The sequence below is a fragment of the Daphnia magna genome, linkage group LG2 (assembly GCF_020631705.1).
Source record: "Daphnia magna isolate NIES linkage group LG2, ASM2063170v1.1, whole genome shotgun sequence".
In the NCBI taxonomy this organism is placed as follows: Eukaryota; Metazoa; Arthropoda; class Branchiopoda; order Diplostraca; family Daphniidae; genus Daphnia; species Daphnia magna.
This window is the reverse complement of record NC_059183.1, coordinates 14,654,608-14,666,554: the sequence shown is the minus strand read 5'-3', so window position 1 is coordinate 14,666,554 and position 11,947 is coordinate 14,654,608. Positions and strand designations below refer to the sequence as shown.

General features: G+C 38.0%; 3 protein-coding genes and 1 long non-coding RNA gene across 7 annotated transcripts; 2 read left to right on the top strand and 2 right to left on the bottom strand.

Moving 5' to 3' along the window:
• Positions 1-2,994: 2,994 nt before the first annotated feature.
• LOC116916801 lies at positions 2,995-5,830 on the bottom strand. 4 transcript variants are annotated; one of them, XR_006643497.1, is made up of 4 exons: positions 5,685-5,830; positions 5,414-5,550; positions 4,965-5,114; positions 2,995-4,884 (listed from the first exon to the last, which is right to left on the bottom strand). It is a non-coding gene; the product is annotated as an uncharacterized LOC116916801 (long non-coding RNA). The 4 variants fall into 4 exon arrangements; XR_006643495.1 differs by having other exon boundaries at positions 2,995-3,329; XR_006643496.1 differs by having other exon boundaries at positions 2,995-3,329; positions 4,971-5,114.
• Positions 5,831-6,477: 647 nt separating this feature from the next.
• On the top strand, positions 6,478-8,481 carry LOC116916710 (histone-lysine N-methyltransferase SMYD3). The gene is made up of 7 exons (XM_032922038.2): positions 6,478-6,728; positions 6,821-6,995; positions 7,058-7,127; positions 7,252-7,379; positions 7,443-7,787; positions 7,861-7,981; positions 8,048-8,481. Exons 1-7 carry the CDS (start codon positions 6,607-6,609, stop codon positions 8,410-8,412), a joined length of 1,326 nt encoding a protein of 441 aa, XP_032777929.2. The 5' UTR covers positions 6,478-6,606; the 3' UTR covers positions 8,413-8,481.
• Positions 8,405-9,477, bottom strand: LOC116916774 (thioredoxin domain-containing protein 9). Its single transcript, XM_032922123.2, has 4 exons — positions 9,274-9,477; positions 9,095-9,203; positions 8,797-8,998; positions 8,405-8,734 (listed from the first exon to the last, which is right to left on the bottom strand). The coding sequence occupies exons 1-4, from the start codon at positions 9,339-9,341 to the stop codon at positions 8,478-8,480; spliced, it is 636 nt and encodes a 211-aa protein (XP_032778014.1). The 5' UTR covers positions 9,342-9,477; the 3' UTR covers positions 8,405-8,477.
• A 39-nt stretch (positions 9,478-9,516) lies between these two features.
• LOC116916694 (WW domain-binding protein 11) lies at positions 9,517-11,727 on the top strand. Its single transcript, XM_032922012.2, has 5 exons — positions 9,517-9,677; positions 9,902-10,340; positions 10,404-11,125; positions 11,199-11,446; positions 11,512-11,727. The coding sequence occupies exons 1-5, from the start codon at positions 9,614-9,616 to the stop codon at positions 11,605-11,607; spliced, it is 1,569 nt and encodes a 522-aa protein (XP_032777903.2). The 5' UTR covers positions 9,517-9,613; the 3' UTR covers positions 11,608-11,727.
• The last annotated feature ends 220 nt before the right edge of the window (positions 11,728-11,947 follow it).

Here is an 11,947-nt window from a genome sequence, read left to right as displayed (position 1 = left end):
CCAATAGATGGATGAGGGAAGGGTTATAAAAGTATAAAACAGTAAAGATGGCATTTTTATTCACGCATGCGCAACAGTTCGTGAGCAGACGAACCACTGAAAGAGCCTTGAAGTCTAGCTGCATTCAGCCAGATACTAGTAGAACCAGAAAATTTTTTTTGACAAGTTCTGTCATATATCGGTTGCAGGTTTCCACAAATATCAAGTAAGTAACGGGATTAATGGAGTTATGATTTTTCGATCCGAGTCTATTTGTGTCAGAACTGAAATTGTACTTTTAGAACTTTTAAAACACCGCATACCTTTTATCAACAATAGTTTACTTTTAAAAATATCAAAATCTTGTTAACCATTTAAAGCAGAACAAAGCTCATTTTTTAGATTAACGGAATTTCAACTTCCGGTTTTACTTCTGGTTTTAAAATGCCAAATAACTCCTGATTTGTAGGTCTATCAGAAAAAAGATTCACATTTTCGTGATCCTCGTCAAATTTGGGGTCGACTCCTTTTATCAGCTCAAAAAACCCGAAAGTCGTCAAAAATCGCAAATTTTCCTGAATTAGTTAATGAAAAATCACGATTTTGGTTAAATCGACTTTTGGTTAAAAACACATCATTCCAACCCAGAATTTGATGACGATCACGAAAATCCTACTCGTTTTGTAATGGGATCACGGTTTTCCGGAGATATTGGCTACTTCTGGATACTTCCGAGAAATTTTCGCCACTGGCAGCCGAGGCAGGAGGGAGGCGCCAACGTCTGCTAAAGTCAAAATTGCTATTTTCCCCCGGCAGCTAAGGAGTACGAAGTATTCAAGCATGGTGTACAAGGGTCGTAACTTGCAATTACTCAGAATGGGGGCACAGCACAGCAAACATCTCATTTTCTTACCTGTAACGCAATAATAATAATAATAATAATAATAATAATAATAATAATAATAATAATAATAATAATAATGCTTAAATTGTCGATAGATGGCAGTGCAGAAATCTGCGTGCAAATCTCCATGACCTTTCTGTCAATAATAGAAGAGTGAATGCGTTACAGATAGGAAAGTTAGATGGCGTTGCTGTGCCCTCATTCTCAGTAATTGCAAGTAACGAGTGAAATTTGTGTCAGCAATTTTTCGTAGTTCTGGTGTGTTTCTAAGGATTTTAAACTCAGTTATAACGGTATGTGATCTCCTTTTCAGTATTTTGATCTATAGGAAATATATTGGAAGAGAAACTTTTCAAAATTCTATATTTTCTTTGTAACATTGTCTCCCTTGTTATCAGGTATGTGAGACACTGAATTAGAGTAATGAACTACTGCTGTTTGTCTCTTCCTATCATGCCATTTCGCACTGACAAAGTTTACCTCGCTCCAGCCAAACATCGCACCAAAGGGCATTACTCTTTTCTTGAGTTGCTCATGAATTCAAGTCCACAAGAAATGGCTCCGCAACAGCAAGATTAACAATACCATCATCTGACTCGACTGAGTATTTTGACTCATTGTCTAATTTTGTTTTGATGAAATATCCTTTCTTTTTTGTTGCAGAATCTTCATCTACTTTGGATTGTCAACCATCTACTACCAGTTTCTTGCAGATCCAGCATTGGAAGTTTCTACACTTGGCCAACCATCAACAACCATGAATCCAGTCTTCACAGCTTCCATTCTTTGTCAGCCGACAACCAGAATCAGTTAGCTTCAGCATCATAGCATGGTATTATAAAAATTTTCTTTTCGCCTGGCAGTGTCACATAATTTTTGTTTTGTCATTTTGGAACTTTATAGAAATCATCATTTTCAAATGCCATCTCAACTGTTTGCAGCCTTTATCACTCTTCTTAGCCTGACAACATGCATACTGTTATGCCAGCCTTTTAAAATACTCTTCATGCCATCACCTCATTATGGTACTATAATTTAACTTATCTTGTATTCTTATTCCGAGTTTTCATTTTTTATTTTAGAATTGTCAAGTTTTCATTTCCATTTATGTTCAAAAAACGCTGTTAAGTAGTTATCATGCCGCCGTATGGGATTAAAAACGTAAGTTAACTTGATTTGCTTAAAGTACTATGCCAATGTCTAATTTGTGAATTTTCAATTCAGATAATGCCCACAGCCGAGTGAAAGAGGGCATCTCGTAATCTTTGCGGCTCCAAAACAGCTGACGGGGATGGCATTCGGCGCAACGTGGAACTTCTCGTCTATTTTGGTATTGTTTGTGTGTGTGTGTTGTGTTTGTGAGTTAACCCGTTGGCTGCCACCCATTTTGCTCCCATTTTTTTTTTAGCTGTAGGGACCGTGCGCACTGCTCTGCCCCATGGCCATGGGGTAGGGCAGTGCTCCGCCGAAAGGCGGTTAGGCAATGCACCAGTAGGGACTTCTCTTTGTTCGATGCGGTGATGGTTACCCGAGGGTGTGCATTCCCTGTAAAGGTTTCCATCGCCGTGTCAGCCCGGACTTGTCTTCGGACAAGTCCCATCAGATCGTGGATCCTTCAGACGACGATGCGTAGATTGTAAACAACCTACGGGTTGAATGGCTTGGCAGCCAACGGGTTAACTCAGTGTATGTGTTTGTATTGTAATGTATTGTAATTTATTGTATAATTATGTAATTGAAAACAGTGGTGGAATTGTGGGATGGAGGTGGGACAATAAATGAAATTCCATTTATGTATGTTTCTCATTTGTACTTCACTTCGCAATACAAATTATTTGAAATAAAATTACATTTACTTCAAAACACCATCACGATTCACAAATTTTATCTGAATTCAATTGTTTTTACAAGTGATCTTTTTATTCATGAACAGCGAAATTTTTCAAGTTCATTCTTTGACCGTTAAGTGTGGTGTTTTACACCTACTTCAGTTAGCCAACAGTAAAACTCCTTCACGCACAGAAACGAACTACCGAAACTTAAGCTAAAAGAACCTTCAGAAAATACATCTTGACTTAACATGTTTTACTCAATCTAACGCACACACAAACTCTCTAGCAAGGTCGTGTATTATACTTTGACTAAGTAAACACCGCTGAATACCAAGCTCCTGCCAAATGGAATCTGCAACATTTGTTTTCTTCAGATCGGCATTCTTAATTTTTCCATTGATACGCCCAACGTGCTACCGACATAGAAATGTGCTGGAACGAAAGGAGAAACACGGATGCCGGTGCGACTCTTGAAGACTTCAGATATTCCACCTAGTCCAAATCAACTCGTCTCACTGATGGATCTCTTTCTTCCATTCAATGTAGTCTTTCATCGCGACATGTCTTGAGTAGTTGTGAATCGTGAAGCTTCATCGCAACAAATTTACTGTCATCTGCAAACAAATTCTTTCGTTAATTAGCAATACAGTTTAGTCTAAATAAATTTCGAACGCAATTCATTCGCTGTTTCTCAGAGAGAGTTAAGAGTCTATGCTATATTCTGCATACTTTTGGTCAAATTCCTCGACGACATACTACATACCATTTCCTCTAACAATAAAGATAAACACCAACTTAGCGCATAACGGATCGGAGCTACAGAATAGGGAAATACATGCACAAAAGAAAGAAGACCCGAAGGATGAGAGAAATCAGAAGTTACTGCATTTCCTAAAAAGCAGTGTAGACTCGAAATGACACCCCAAGTGTTTTTACGCAATTAAGAACTCGTATTCGGGAAACTGATATATTACAGGATGGATTTGGCTTGGACAAAGAGATTTAACCAAAGCGAAACAAGAACTACAAGCATTTGTAAACATAGTGATAGAACCAGGGTGCCAAATCCCACTGAAAGATATATATATTCCAGAGCAATCAGTCGACGAAAAAGTAGTGAACGATGTAAAAATCAGCAAAGACCCCAATGCTTTTGTTGGGAACGACGAAGCATTGACCGAATCGGATGAAACTTCAAACGATTTTTTTCTCCCAAATACTATACCGTTAACGAACGGTAATCGGTTAGTTTAAACACGGAAAATCACTCGGCCTAAACCTACGAAAATGCTGTAATCCAAAAACGGAGCAGCTCAACTACCAAAGCGTTATTCCAATGAGTTCCCCAGCCAGTCAGGACGATGCGTTAAGTGCTGAATTAAAGCCAACAGGAAGGAGCTGATTACGTGACCCAATTAAACTATTAGAAGAGCGTGATGCTGCTAGACAAAACTACGGGCGAACGATGAAAGATGCGAGACTGTTTGCTATTTATTAACAACAAAGAGCAAAAACAAATACTTAGGATGAGACAGCTCTAGCCAAGAAATGGGCCAACAATGAGTTAAGTCAGAAAATGAAGGCAACGTTGCGAGCTGTAAAAACGACCCAATTGAATAAACCGGATTCATCCCGAATGGTGACAAATTCTAAGGAAGATATCGTCCCTTCAATGACGGAATCGCGGAAAATCTTTCTCATGTCAGTTACGAGACGAGTTCGGATTCTATAAGCAACCAAATCCCGTAGATTTGGCCATGGATAAACGTTGAAGATTATTATGCATTTACTAGTCTATATGGCAAGAGCTGAGTGAACCTGAATTGCTGCCTATCAGTTTCCATGTTCAGTAATTTAGTGGCAAGACGCGGCTTAATCGATTTTCTACTCGGGAAACGAATCAAGTACAAGTTGAAGTGGAAAGATGTGATGGGATACACTATCACCGGAGAAAATTAACGAAAAATACCATAGCTGCCCGATACAAGTTCTTGATAAACCCGGAATTCCACATTTCATTGGTAAATCATGCTTGCAAATTTCAGTGTTAGCTGGTGCCAATGCCTTTCACATTCAGGGGCCTAAGGGGTTCTATAAAAAGGAACGTAATTCCTGAACCCAAGCGATGCAACTCTGAAACGTATTGCATTTCGAACATTTGTCAACTTTCTACATTTCGATTCAAAGGAAGATATGCAAGTAGTCAATTCTAGCCAATCAAAGAATTGCAGCTAATGCATTTAAGATACCTTAACCTTTTCGTGAACTGGTTACTCATCGTACTGTGCAAGTGCACAGCCATCCTGTTCGCCGTAACCTTCCGAACATCGTTCCACTCCTAATTTGTTCAGCTTCTGACCATTATCATATTTCATCTTTTGTCTAGCCATTTCCATCACCTGAAAATCAAAAGTACCTTTGTTTACTTATTACAATTGATAATTAAAACAAAACTTATGAGCCAATATGCTAAACATGCTACGTACTTGATAATCCCATTTCTTCCCATTCTATTTTTTAAATGAGGTCTACATTAAACAATGATCAGGCTTGACACTTGCACTGATCATTCAAGAACATTTTTACCCCCCACCCCCCTTCGGAATTAGCAAGCACATTTGAGAAATACTTTGACAGATCAACATCAAACTTCCCACATATATGTATCACCATATTATTAAGTGCACAAATTTTATACCATTACTAGCAGGTAAGAAAATGGCAGACCAGCAAAGAAAAATGTTGAATGTCCAGTTCTTAAGGAGATCAAAGCAAAGTTGCATACACATTGCAAAATGTGTTCATTAATCAAGATATGGAACTGTCTTTGAAAATCTAAAAAAAATAAAAAATAAAAATAATAACATTGTATGAAAAAAGAAAGTGGTTTGGTCAAAGAGATGGGACTAAGATTTTAAAGAATTATCTCAAACAACTCCACCAAAATGTTAGTAGAGCTAACGAAGTACCTGAACAAAATTCTCACTTCTCAGCCATGCTTCTCAGAGAGATCCAACATCCAGAATGGCGTCGAATGTCCTTCGCGACCTTGCCTATTCGAGGAAAAAAACCAATATCAGAGTCAATCCAGAGTAATAGAATACAGCAATAATGCAGCAACTTTTACACCTTTGTTAACAATGGATATATTTAATAAATATTGACGAATTCTATTTCTAATAATTCTGCACTAGAGAGAAGACAAACGTGTTTAATATAATGAAATAGGCAATGTTGCGAAAGGCGCAAATTTCAAAAAATTTTGAATTTCAATCACAAATTTAACATATAAATAATTGCCTAATCTAGATGAATTACTTATTTAAGGATAGGGAATTAAATTAAGCTTAAATGATATCTATTTCTGGACACATTGATTGGTAATGCTATAGATAACAAACGAAAAACCCCAATTTTTACTATACCCCCGAGAGGCGAGGGGCCTCCTATACTAGCGAACCTGGCGGGGAATCCTGGGACCCTTTACTGAACACCCGCCGGTCTTGGGGATAGAGGTTTTTCCATTTGGTTCGTGTAAGTAGAGGGAAAAGTCGGTGCGGCTAGTCGACTAGTGCGCACCATGGCGGGGGATAGCCGAAACTTGCTGCAGACTTTGCTTGATCCAACATATAGACACAGTTGTGTCTATCGGTTGGATCAAGATAGACACAGTTGTGTCTATATGTTGGATCAAGCAAAGTCTGCAGCAAGTTTCGGCTATCCCCCGCCATGGTGCGCACTAGTCGACTAGCCGCACCGACTTTTCCCTCTACTTACACGAACCAAATGGAAAAACCTCTATAGCCGAGAGTGTACCTTTCCTATTATATCGTGGTTTCATGGTCGGTCTCAAACAGATTTGATAAACAAATTTTACGCGGCTCTTTGAAAATGAGAAATGCAAGCAAACATGAACCAATATCAAAAGGGACTACTGTAATGGAGTCGGTGCCATTCGTTTATTGTTTGAAGAGCAGTTTTAGAGGGCAATTGTGTGATTTTTGCTTGAAAGCGTAAGTTTAAGATTGGGAAAAAGTATTGTTTATTCACCTCTTGCAATGGTTCTTATTAGGCCATTGTTTTTTCTGTTTCTTTCTACTTTTAGGAACTCCAATTTACGAAAATGTTGTGGTTGTATGGTAGTATCTTACTGTGGGAGAGTATGCCAGCGTGAGGGATGGAAAGATCACAAAATAGAATGTAAAAATTTGTTGAAGGTGAAGCCAAATACACCTACAGATTCAGTACGCCTAATGGCAAGACTTATACTAAAATTACAGGTTTAGATTCAAGCTAATAATTGCTTAAGCTTCTCTTAACTGATCATTTATATTGATCCTAGCGAGGAGAAGATATGGAGGCAGAGCATATAACAGCTATTTGGTCCAGAAAGTTCAAAGACTTGTTGTCCCGTATGATCAGCCTCATTCAAAAACAACAAAATAATAAAAATATACATAAATACATACAAAAAATAAATATATTAGATATTACAATAATAAACAAACTTATTATTGATGAATGTTTTTCTACTAGATCGCAAAGAAATAAAAGAAGATGTCAAACGGATGGAATATTTTCTGACCATCTGTGGTGTCTTAAATGAATACTTGAGTGATGAGATCTTGCCAAACGCAGTGGAACTTCTTGGTATTTACGGTCGGGTATGTTAAATGAATTGCATTTTATTCGCAATAAAACGCGCATTTCAAACTTATGCTTTCTAGATGTGTATAAACAGTTTCAACATTTTAAATGGCGAGATGCAGGCGATCGGCACTGGTATATATCTAGCACCTTCCGTTATCGACCACTCTTGTTCCCCGAACGCAGTTGCAACGTTTGACGGGTTCAAATTGCGAATTAGAGTTACGCAAGATTTGCCAAAACTTGACTGGAGTTTCATTTATATCAGCTATATTGATCTAATGAATTCCAAGAACCACAGAAAAAAAGAGTTAAAAGAAAGATATTACTTTGATTGCAATTGTCCACGATGTGGAAGTGATGAAATAGATTGCTATCATTATGCTGCAAGGTGTCCAAGTTGCCGAAATCCCATTACAGTCAGGGTTTGTATAAAACAAATTTTATCACAATTTCTCTCTAAAATACAAATCTTTTTCGTTTCGGGCTCTTTCGTAGAGAGGCGACAAATTTCCTCCTTGCTCTTGTGGATCCCGACTAGATTCCTCATTTAGTAAGCAATTTTGGAGTGCTGCCGATTTTAGCGAGCAACAGTTGCTTCTGATGCAAGACACTAATTGTAAAGGAAAAACGTTTATTGGTTTTCTTTCAACTCATTATGTGATGCCTTGTTACTCTTTGACAGATTTGGATGTTTGTAAATTATGCCTTACAAAGCAAGAGGATTTATTTCATGATCTATGTCTCATCCGATCAAAAGTTCTGGATGCAGCTTTTGACTCAGCAGTTCAGCTTCAGTTATGGGAATCGGCCATTCAATACGGACTTCCTCTAATTCATGCATACAAACTTTGGTATGGTAACGAGCATCCCCTGACAGCCATACTCTTGTTGAAAATCTTCAAAATTATGTTGCTTGTTTCACCAAATGATGACTCGGCAGCTTTGAAATATTACCAGGAAGCGGCTAAGATAATCGAGCTGACTCATGGCAAGGGCAGTATGTTTTACCAGCAAGATGTGAAATCATTAATTCGCGATGTAAAATGAAGCTGAAATTTATTAGAAGCAAAATGAGTACGAAATATAGCGTATGCGGAATGCTTCGTGATTGCTCAATCAGAATCGTCGTCTTCGTTTTCTCGTATAGTTTTTTTGCTTTTAATCTTAAATTTAGATTTAGTAGCTTGACCAGGTGGAACCAAAAGATCACCAGAATATTCAATAACAGCAGCATGAGCTATTCTCCATTCTAACACGTCAGTACTGAAATCATCCGTGTTACCCAAATCCGAAAAACCCACCACATAATCTTTAGTTTTTGCATCCTTTACCAATGCTAGTGTTGGCAAAGTTTTAATCCTCAGCCTCTCTGTAATGGGAACAATAGTAATTGGTAAGACAAGAAATTTCTAGCAAAGTGATTTTTTATACCTGTTAAAAATGGACACTTTTCTGCATTGATTTTGCAAAACTTGGTTTCCATATGCTTTCTTGCAAGAATACTGAGATGTTTATCAATCACTTTGCATCGAAAAAAATCATCTCTGTAGAAATGGCAAACAAAGTTTGATGACTTTTTTGCAATTTCAAAAAACTCCTTTTCTTCTGCTATTTCTGTGTATTCTCCGTGTCCCTAAGTGAAAAAATTTGTTTGTCATTATCATTTTATTACGAACTATTTCTTTCTATACTAAAATTTCCAATTCAGAACACACACTTATAAAATTACATTAGTTTTCCATTGCTGCATTTGCTGTTGCCTCAACTTCATTTCATGCACTCTTTTTCGCCGAATGTTTTCCAAGTCATCTTCGGTCAAATTGTCCAATTTATCAATTCTTTGTGAGTAGGAAAACAAAAATTGCTTTCACACTTTGGCAGGTAAAAGAAACAATCTTAAAATAATACTCAGCGTCGATTTTTTCTTCAGCAGCTTTTAATATCTGATTTTGCAAAATATTCTGAATTTGATCCATCTCTGAATACTGGTTACTGGAATCTTAAGGTGTGAGCTGATAATTAAAACACCTAGTTGAGTTGACAATGGACAGGTGTAGTAGAAAACAGCCGAAGCAAGGGGCACAGCGGACTACTTCCCGGTCCAGAAACCATGGCAACAAGAGATCGATTAGACTAGTATAAATACCCACAGATGCATCTATCGACTGAAATAAAACGATAATTTTCTATTCGCCTTGTGTTGTTTCTGTCGTTTGGGTTCTGGCTCGTCTAATTTGGAAAACTAAAAATGGGGAAACGTTCGATAAATACCACAAAAAGTGGAAAATTTATGAATCCGACAGATCAAGCACGTAAGTTTTTAGAATGACTCCCATTTCTAAAAAATATGCCTTCTCATAATTCTCCAAATTGTCTCTAATGTACATGACTACATATTCAATATGTTCTTGGTTTCCAAAATGAACGTTGATAAAACATTCAAATTCAATGCTCTTGCAGGATCAACCTTAAAATGCTATTCATTCAAGAAATTAAAACTTTAATTCTTTAATATGACTATATTATCTCTGTACAGGGAAAGAGGCACGAAGACGTGAATTAAAGAAAAATAAAAAACAACGGTTACTTGTCAGACAAACTGTTCTGAAAGGGAAAGATCCCACTACAATTTTCTCAGAGCTTGAAAAAATAGACCAGATGGAATTCAATCCAGTCCAGTCTGCACCGCTTAGTGAAAAAGTGTTGAAGGAAAAAAGAAAAAAATTAAGGGACACATTAAACAGAATCATGAGACTATATGAAAAAGAAGAACCAACCCAGTGGACCCAAATCAAAGCGATGGAAGTTCAGTATGAGAAAAGACGGGCTGAACTCATCATATACTGTGAATCAGTGAAGCACACTCAGACTGTAAATCTAGAAGAGATTCCCTTGCCAAACTTGGAGTTGTCAGGTACTCCAGGATCATCACTTCCTGCACCACCTGGAATCCTGAAAAAAATCAGCAGCTATGGGTAGAAAAATGACTTCCTAAACATCTCTATTAAAAATGAACTATAAATTTTTTTATATGGTAGGTTGTTGCGCAAATCACCTGGTGTTCCGTCGGTTCCACCTCCTGAAATTTATGATATTTGGGATGAAGGTGATGGGGCAACGATAGAGCCTGGGATTCCAGGCATTGACGATGAAGAAGAAGATCTTCCACCGTATCACACCTACTACCAATTCATTCGTCCTCCTCTTGAAGATATTGCGTTGCCAAAAGACACCACAGAAGACGACGCTGAAATGGCTGAAGATTATGAGGAAGATGATGATAATGAAAGCGACGATGAAAATTTGGAAGCAACTGCTAAACCGGTTCCAGTACCTGCCGAACCACCTCGGCCTACAACACTTCAACAGCGAATGTTAGCAATTGCTGGTCAAGATGTTAACACAGTTATTCAAGAGATGGACTATCTGCATCGTCAAAAAGAGATGAATCGCCAAGTAACCCACGAAACAAGAAAGGCACGGATGGAAGCGGGAGACTTTGACGATGATCCATCAATAGATAACAATAAATACCCTCCACATATGCCACCTCATCCTGGGCAGTTTCAACGACCCCCGATGATGCCTGCTTATGGACCCTATGGTTCCATGGGCCCACCCCCACCCATGGGATATGGTGGATTCGTCCCTCCCCCGATTCCAGGATCTAGATTACCACCAGGTCCTCCACCCAGAATGCCTCAGGGTTTAACACCACGGCTTATTCGACCTCCTGGGATGCCTCCTCCGCCTCCACCAGGTGAACATTTAAACATTATTTGCATTTTTAAATATTTTTATTAATATTTTCTTTTTAATGAATTGTTAATAAGGTCTACGTCCAGGCGCCCCATCAATGCTTACCGGTCGGCCGCAGTTGAGCACTAGCGCTCCGTCTAAGCCATCTTCAAAACCTACTGCTTCCATCATCGAGGCAAAACCGCAAATGCGTAATCTAAGTGCAGATTTAACAAGATTCGTCCCTACAACGTTAAAAGTGAAGAAAGACATGCCACCCAAAAAAGATGTGGTAAAACCGAGTGTCAATCCCCACATTGAATGGAGAACCCCACAAGTACAGGTACCATTGCAATTACAAGCTGTTAATGGGACGTATATTATTTGGAAATTGAAATGTTCTTTTAGGTTTCAAGTAAATCCGTGCCAGTAGCTCAACCTCCTGTGAAAACAAAAGATGATGCTTATTCACAGTTTATGAAAGAAATGCAAGGATTTATGTAAGCGACTGAGTAACCGGATTTTTCTTCTGCTCTCGACTTTTCCACATGAGACTTAATTCAAACTGTATTTCTTCATTGAGTTTCATTTCGTGAATTAAACAACTAAGAGATTCTTAAAAAACGTTTCGTGCTAATTATTGTTTTTTTTTTAAATTTAATTTCGCTGAATTACTGTTGTTAAAAACTATCAATAACTAATTTGGTATGATAGATGGGGTACAGCTTAATTTCGCACGTTTGATAGTAAGGTGAAAAAAAAAAAGAAAAAAAAATTGGTTCCAAATATCCAGGCCAAACTCCACTCAATTATTTGTCACAAAACGTAGGAGTGGAACCCTAAG

Bases quoted from the DNA above. Each gene is read 5' to 3' on its own strand.
- LOC116916710 (XM_032922038.2), top strand. From the start codon at position 6,607: ATGAGAAATGCAAGCAAACATGAACCAATATCAAAAGGGACTACTGTA. The intron at 6,729-6,820 runs GTAAGTTTAAGA...TTCTACTTTTAG, and splicing joins TGTGATTTTTGCTTGAAAGC to GAACTCCAATTTACGAAAAT. The intron at 7,380-7,442 runs GTATGTTAAATG...TATGCTTTCTAG, and splicing joins TTCTTGGTATTTACGGTCGG to ATGTGTATAAACAGTTTCAA.
- LOC116916774 (XM_032922123.2), bottom strand. From the start codon at position 9,341: ATGGATCAAATTCAGAATATTTTGCAAAATCAGATATTAAAAGCTGCT. The intron at 9,204-9,273 runs GTATTATTTTAA...CTACTCACAAAG, and splicing joins GAAGAAAAAATCGACGCTGA to AATTGATAAATTGGACAATT. The intron at 8,735-8,796 runs GTATAAAAAATC...TTCCCATTACAG, and splicing joins AAAGTGTCCATTTTTAACAG to AGAGGCTGAGGATTAAAACT.
- LOC116916694 (XM_032922012.2), top strand. From the start codon at position 9,614: ATGGGGAAACGTTCGATAAATACCACAAAAAGTGGAAAATTTATGAAT. The intron at 11,126-11,198 runs GTGAACATTTAA...ATTGTTAATAAG, and splicing joins GCCTCCTCCGCCTCCACCAG to GTCTACGTCCAGGCGCCCCA. The intron at 11,447-11,511 runs GTACCATTGCAA...ATGTTCTTTTAG, and splicing joins GGAGAACCCCACAAGTACAG to GTTTCAAGTAAATCCGTGCC.